This window comes from Gordionus sp. m RMFG-2023, chromosome 3 (assembly GCF_954871325.1).
Source record: "Gordionus sp. m RMFG-2023 chromosome 3, tfGorSpeb1-WG-v2, whole genome shotgun sequence".
In the NCBI taxonomy this organism is placed as follows: Eukaryota; Metazoa; Nematomorpha; class Gordioida; order Chordodea; family Parachordodidae; genus Gordionus; species Gordionus sp. m RMFG-2023.
Genome location: NC_088777.1, coordinates 29,114,658 through 29,122,864, shown reverse-complemented (window position 1 = coordinate 29,122,864; position 8,207 = coordinate 29,114,658). Strand labels below are relative to the sequence as shown.

At 24.6% G+C, this 8,207-nt stretch overlaps 1 protein-coding gene across 3 annotated transcripts in view; it reads left to right on the top strand.

Annotated features, from left to right (window-relative positions):
* Positions 1-442: 442 nt before the first annotated feature.
* Positions 443-8,207, top strand: part of LOC135926223 (ERO1-like protein alpha) — a 42,009-nt gene continuing 34,244 nt past the window's right edge. For all 3 annotated transcript variants that reach the window (XR_010571809.1, XM_065462014.1, XM_065462013.1), the window contains exons 1-9: positions 443-640; positions 698-820; positions 864-947; positions 987-1,064; positions 1,105-1,181; positions 1,224-1,297; positions 1,340-1,463; positions 1,523-1,575; positions 1,617-1,709. Coding sequence is in view for 2 of the 3 variants with exons in the window: in XM_065462014.1 (XP_065318086.1) it covers positions 497-640; positions 698-820; positions 864-947; positions 987-1,064; positions 1,105-1,181; positions 1,224-1,297; positions 1,340-1,463; positions 1,523-1,575; positions 1,617-1,709 (850 nt within the window). In the remaining variant the exon portion in view is untranslated. The remainder of the gene's footprint in view (positions 641-697; positions 821-863; positions 948-986; positions 1,065-1,104; positions 1,182-1,223; positions 1,298-1,339; positions 1,464-1,522; positions 1,576-1,616; positions 1,710-8,207) is intronic.

The window sequence follows — 8,207 nt, the reverse complement described above, 5'->3', positions numbered from 1 at the left end:
AAAATTAATATTAAACATTATATTTAATAAAAAATACAATAAATATACAAAATATTAGTATTTTATTGATAATATTTAGAGGTAGAGATTATGTAATGGCCAAACATTATTAATGTCATATACAAAAAATTAATATTAAACATTATATTTAATTAAAACCACACTAAATAAATAAAATATTAGTATTTTATTGATAATATTTAAAGAAGATAGAGTTCATATAATGGCCATACATTATTAATGTCATATACAAAAAATTAGTATTTATAAATTGACAATATATAAATACCATGATAATAACCTAATTTATTTGGAAAAAATTAACATATTTAATATATTCTAAATATATTAATAATAGATATAATATTATTTTAGGACTTTTTATTGGAGTTATACATAATGGGAACATTTTTTTATTTTTCGCTATTCTTTTCGCTGTTTAGTACCGAATTCGACACTTTTTTTCTCGATACTAAACGATTCGTGATTATGAATAATGTTTATCTCTAAAAAATTTTATTTTACTCTATATAATATAACATTTTGTATATTTAAAATTTTCTTCACTATAACATATATTAATTGCAATTACAATGAAGAACAGATAATTTTATACAAATTACATGAGTGCTTATCAGATGTATTAGCTAATGATTTTTTTTTAATTTATATTTTTTTTAAATGTAAAACAAAACAGGTTTACCATATAAACAATGATGATATAAACTGTGATCTGAAAATTTTAGATTTTCATAATAACTATGAGATATATCCTATTTTATCACAATTATTAGTGAAACCATATTTTAAGTTTTTTAAAGTATATTTTTTTATTATTCTTTAATGTCAATGATTAATTAAAGATAAATTTAGATAAAAAATGCCCCTTTTGGCCGGATAATAAATTATGCTCATCTCAATATTGTTTTATCAAAGCGTGTGATAAAGTTTATCTATTTTTATGTATATAATTCTATTTTACTCAGGATTCTATACCTGCTGCTTTAAGAGATACAGAAAATAATTATAATGAATTCAGTGATAATCATAACAAAACAATTAATGTAAAAATATGAATTTACCTGTGTATTTATAATTTTTTAGGGTGTTTCAAATTGCTCATATATAAATACAACTTCTAATGATACTCAATTATTAAACTCTGTTGATCTAACTATTAGGTAAATTAATTAATATATTTTTATATGTATTTAATTAAATAGCCATTCAGATCAGGAAGCTTTTGAAAATTGGCATCAACATGATTCAACATCACAAAATTTCTGTGAATTAGATGGTTTGTATATATAAATGTTTTAATTAATTAGTTTATAAACAGATAGTACATCTAAAGATTGTAAATATGTTGATCTATTATTGAATCCAGAACAATATACAGCCTTTTCTGGTTATCCAGCTCATAAAATATGGAAGGCCATCTATGAAGAAAATTGCTTTAACAAGTTTATTAATGGATAAAATTATGTTTTAATTTTTTTATTGTATATTATTCCTTTCTTAGTTATAAAAAAACCAAAAGGAAAGGATATGGTATATCTCAAAATAATATGAAAGGTATTCATTTAAATTTATGCATTTATATAAAACTGAAAAAGATTTATGCTTGGAGAAGAGAGCATTTTATATGGCATTATCTGGCCTACACTCTAGCATTACAATTCATCTGTGTTCAAGATTTTATTTTTCGGGTAATTTAAAATTAATCATATATCTCAATATTAGCTTAAATAAATTGGTTTTATTTTAACTTATAACCAGGGCTCGGCTGCCAAATATTGAACAAGGGCTTGCTAAAAAATTCCTCTTGATTCACTTTATAAATTATTCATAAATTTGCAATTTATAAGTCCAAACATTGAAACTAATATATTTTTATAATATAATATTCAAATTTAATAGATATTTTAATAATTTCTAAAGATATATTTGATTATCATATTTGCATTTTTTTAATTGGTTTGAATTACATGTGTTGATGACCTTATTTATACAAAATATTATAAAGTTGCATCTCAACCTGATAAAGGATTTTCTAAACATACCAGCATTAAATCTTCAATATTTTAAATACTTACCATCTTTTATTGATATTTCATTCATCAAACTATATCCGTATACAAAATATTTGAAATTTTTGCTTTCTCAATGGTGCTAGAAATGAGGGAGTCACTTGACTTGATATAAATATCCATATCCACAAAATTTCAAAGGTTATTCCAGTCTATACAGAATAAATTTTTTTTGTTAAATGGAAATTTTTCTTAAGAGGCCAAGATGGTTTGAGTTTTATTTATATTTTTAATACTTTGATATATAACAAGTAAAGTTGAGTAAGTAAAGTTATTTTATTTTATTACTTAAAAATACAATTTCATATATTGCTTTGATATATATCTAAGAGTTGAAGTTATTTGAATAGGGCTATAGTAAATGAAGGCAGATTAAATTAGTGCACATTGTAAGATAAATTCTAATAGATTACATTACATTATGAGATTTAGGTCTAATAGATTAAATAGATAGATATTTTTAACTAAATAATTATAAAAAATAATATAATTATATCTTCTAACTAAATAATTGGGAATAAATCGTAAATAAACTAAATAAAATTTAATAATCATAATAAAAATTAAGACTAACTATAAAAAAATAATTTTAGATAATTAACTAATGACTAATAATTTGTATTGGATGATACAGTACTACTATTTTTTCCTTTTAAATATGCTCATAATCTTATTCCCTACGCTATTATTATTATTGGATTGGGTGAGTTCCACTCCTCTTAATAATTATATCTGGGTTACAAGGTTTGTTGGTATCCTTGAGGAAAAAATCGGCATAATTATTATGGAGGATAGGGCCTCTATAGTAATTCACGTTCGCTCATTTTGGGCAGGTCCATGACCAACGTGCTAGATAAGATAAGATAAGAAGTTGTCAAAAGCCTCTTTATAATTTATAAAACTTTCCCCTTAATTTTTTATTTTTATAAAATCAGTTCTGAAATTTATAAGAAAGTTCTTGAAATATAGGAATAAACAATATTATAAGCACATTTAATATTTTAAACATGTAAATATTTTTAAATATAATTTATATATAAAAATATTAGAATGGGAGATGTATTTAGGATCAACAATTGACCTTTTCTTATTCCATATGTAAAGTGAATTGATAAACAATCACTCAACTTTAGTGCCAGAGGGTAAAAAATCATCTATTGTAATCTTTTCATTCATCATAATCAATCCTTATTTTCGTATCACATTTTCTAAAAATACCTGACCATTACAAATACTAAATTATAAAAGTATCAAAGACAAAGTCAGAGACAACGAGTCTCATATATATTGATAAAAGTTGATTTTTTACAATAATAGTAATTTTTTTATATATTATGTTAATTATTATTTTTTAATAATTGCTATTAGTGCTTCTATATTTTTAGTTCTATCTTAAATCTTGATTCTAATTTTTAAATTTTATTATTTTGCAATAATTGCTGTCAAATATATTCTTACATATTGGTCTAAGCTTTAGAATTAGTGCTTTTAAAAGTTTGGCAAACTTCATGGGCTGCATCTTTATGAGATTCAGATTCATATCAAAATTTTAAAAATATAGACTAGATTTAAAATTTAATGAGATTTAAATTAACTTCTATAACAATTAAATAAACTGACTGAAAAGAACAAATAGTATTTATAAAGATTGTAGAATTATAAGATTCAAATATATTTTGAATTGGGGGAAAAAAAGAAACCTTAATATATTTAGACCTAATTGATTTGAATTATTAAAATCTATTGGCATAACTGGTTTCTGTTTATTGACTTTGAAAAACTGATTGATTAATAATTTCTAAAATATTTACCGAATAGGTTGATGCATAAGGTTGTGCCGATCCACAAATTAAATTTTTTGCCGATCTGAACTGATTACTACAAATCCGATTCGATATTTATAATTATTTATTAACATCTATATTAGAACTAAATGTCATAAAAAATCAATTTTTTTATTAAAAAACCAATTTATACGAATAATTAAGTGAATTTTGTTTTATTATATTATTATATATAAAAGATGGACAACTGAATATAGGATTGTTAAACGGCTCGATTTAGCCGATTTTTAAAAACAGTTAAATCAAAATTTTTGCCAAAATATTATTGCCTAAGCTTCGTAATTTCACCGATTTCCAGACCTTTCTATCATTGTGGGCAAAATTTACAAGCTTGGGTATTTTACTCTTGGTTAAAATTTTGAGTTAGCGTTTTAAAAATCGGTTAAATAGAGTCGTTTAACAACACTAATTGAATATGACACATAGGATATATTTGAATCCTTTTCTTCAGTTTTTTTAAGAATTACTAAGCAATATTTAAAGCGCGCCTGTTTGGGGATATTCTCAACATTTAATATATATTGAGTCCAAATTATCATCTAAAAAAGTTTTTGAAATTCGTTTATTGATATCTTTGTGACGTCACCCATTATTTCTAAAATTTGTAAACATTTTTTATGTATAATTTCTATAAAATTCTATATAATATTTTACTTGACCCATAACCCATATACTTTATTCGTCGCCAAATATTATATTTTAAATATCATAACGATATATGGTCAAATGATAATCATATTTTTATTTAATGTTGTGTATATATATACTTTGAGCCTATAATATTTAAATATTAGTTCCTTTCTTTTTATGGTTTACCTATGTACCAACCCCATTTGACGGCAGCGGTTTTTTTAAATTTTTTATCGGCGTTCGGCGAGCCGATTTCGCCGCCGCCTAATCAATTAGCGGCGGCCGCAGCGTGCTATTTATTTAAAATTTTTTTTAATGAATTTAATTTATAATTCAAGGTATTATATTTTTTTATAATTTATTTTGCTCTTAGTTCTATTTTTATAATTTAATTCATTTCATTTTTTAAATTATTTTCTATCTCACTCCTATTTAAATTTATGTATTTTCTCATTTTCAGAAGTACTATTTTTACTCAGATCAGAGTCACATAAACAACATATATTAGTAATATTCTATTAATTTTTATTAAAACAAGTTAAAATATAAATTTATAATGTAAGCGAAACATATAATATAATAAATTAATCAGATAGTAAAATTATAATAGTCATGAATAAATAGCATTTTATCAAGATACTTTATACATAAATAAGTCTTTTTTGCATTGAGTATTAATCCAGCGATGGATTGGGGTAATGGTTGAATGTATACAAAGAATCTTCCTAGTTAAATTAGCAAACCTAGGAAGTTCCTGTCGCCATAAGTTAGTGCATCCTCTTCTCATTTTGGCTGAGCAAAATATGGCATTCTTGCTCTATATTGCTGATGTTATTATAATCGTTGCCTAGAAAGGATTATTTATAGCTATTTTATCCATAAATGGACTGGATGTTTGCTCATTATTTTCAACTTGAATCTTCCATTGTACATTTCTATCATACTCTAAAAGTTTATATGTCGAATTAAAAATTGCAATATGATGTCATAGAATTCGAATTTAAATATTCTGATTTTTAAGATTTTGAAATCTCGGATCAAGTAGTGTCGCTAATATCTAATGTTTAAAATATAATTTTACAAAAATATAATATAAAATTAAAGTTCGGTAATTTGAAACTTACGGTCAAGCTTTTTTGCATATTTTCTTTTAGGCAAATGATATCTGAGCACTGATTTATTGATTTATATATATGTTTCTATTTCATAGCGAAATAATAATCCTAAATTTATTTTTGTCCCTTTAGAGAGGAAAGAAATTCCATCGATTCTCTGAATGGATTTAATAATGTGTAAAGTTCATATCCATTCGTTATTAAAAAGTTATATTATTTTATTTAGAACATTATTTATAGGAATCTTGTTAATACTACGGATACTTTCTAGAAAGTTAATATGCTGTGCCAACGGGTAAGGCAATTTAATTTTAAAGCTTTTCTTATTAATTAGACCTGTTGATGCAATGCAATATATTATCAGCCTCACCAGAGATATAAAATGCTCATCAAGGTATTGATCAGAATCATCAATATCCAAAATATGGTCAGTCTAAATTGATTGCAAACATTTACGATGTTTATCCTCAATTTCACATTCCAAATCAGCTACTCGATATCTGAGGGCTGAAATGATTTCTCTAATTTTTTTTAATCAGAATATTAATTCTGGCAAATATTTTATGCCATCAACAGTAGCTAAATTATTAAGTCCATGCCCTAAGCATAAATAATGCTCATAATTTTCTAATCTAACTCTTCTTTTCCAGCATCAGTTACCATCTATATTATATTGTTTTTTTAAATGTAATTTCTTTTCTATACTATCGATCTCAGATAATATGGCTTCACCAGTATGCTCTTTCGTCACCTTTCTAGTTGTAATAGTTGTAAGGGTAAAATATTTTTAAGTCAAAATTTTCATTTAAATGACGAAGATTAAACGTGATATAATTTCTATGAAATGATCAGTCCATATATCAAAAGTGATGTAAGAGGATTTTGATCCAGAATCAATCAGATTTTAAATGCACCTTTATAGAGGAATATCATCTAGTGCACCCCGACTAATGGTTGTTCTATTCAGGCAATTCTGACAAGGAATCAAATATCATATTTTTATTTTTTTAGATAATTTATTTTTTAATAATCATTTTATTTAAATTTTAAACCTTTAGAAAATCAGTTATTTCTTTATTTATAGAGTCAAATGGCATTAAATCTAAGCAGATTCAAAACATAATTTCGCCCTATTAAATTTTATATTTATTTTATACATTAAAAAGATATTGAAAAAGCATTTAAATAATTAGAGCTTAAATGAAACAAATTTGAACTTCCAAAATAAGTTTTATATAATTAATTTAATAAATCAGTTATATATTAAGTTTATACATTACAGATACTCAAAAAATCTTCAATTAGAGCTGGCAATAAACTAACTAAGGTGGTTTAAAACGGTAAGTCCACAAAAAAATTAATATGTATTAATGTTTGTGTTGTAAATGATATAAACTATTTTATTATATGCCAATAGAATACAATTTATGTTAATATTCAAATTTAAATAGTAAAAATTTAATATATGAATATAATTATATGGCATTCTAAAAATTATGCACGCTGCGCTGCCGCCATTTTCTGGCGTGAATAAAATTACCGAAGGTCTAGCTTTTAGAGGAAGTTATATAGACAGCTAAGCAGACAACTGTTTATAAACAAAACGAACCAAGACACGGCCTTACTACTTAATAGCAAATAATGAATTTTAAAACATTTCGCGCTTACACAAAGAAAGAACGCGTTAATCGCGGTGGAGAATACAAAATTTAGCCTATTTTGTATAATTCACGCTTACTATGAATGAGGGGATATTCCGGTAAATTATTATTAAATTTAATGTTTTTCCATTAATTAATGCATTCGTGATATATTCATTATTTTGCTGCAATGCTCTCACATTAATGACCTTCTCAATATATTTGTGGTGAAAAAATTGTTATAATGGGTTCGCGATGAAAGTTTAGCTACATATTCATGATATACTAAAAAAAATATATTGCAGAGGTCAAATTTGTCGTAATTATATAATCTTTTATTTTATTTCAATAATGTCTATATCTGTTTTTTATGTCTTTTTATATAAAATACATTTATTTATTTATTTTTTAATACATTAATTTAATTGAATACAATATATCATTTTATCTTTTTATTATGCCTTGAAGGTATTCTATTACATCTATCCTCTCCCTCTTTTTTTTGGCTCTCCATTTGGAACGGTATAAATTATTTTCTGATTCGTATTGGATAACGGCTACTTGTACTTTCGTTCTCTAACACGGTTTGATCAGTCATGTCGATGTCACTCTTATCATTTATGATGGCATCTTTGGTTATTGAGTCTTGTATCGGATCAATATCTTTTGTCATCAAGTCTTGTATCGGCTCAATGTCTTTTTCTATAGAGTTTTGTATAGGATCACTTTCATTCATTCAAGGTGTTATTTGTATCGGTTCTCTTTCTCTTCCTTCCTCTCTATTTTTAATATCGGAATCATTGAACCTATGTTTTAACTGATTAATATATTTTCTCCATAACCCTAATCTGGTCTCAGCTAAAAACGTCATTGGACCTGTTCTTTTAA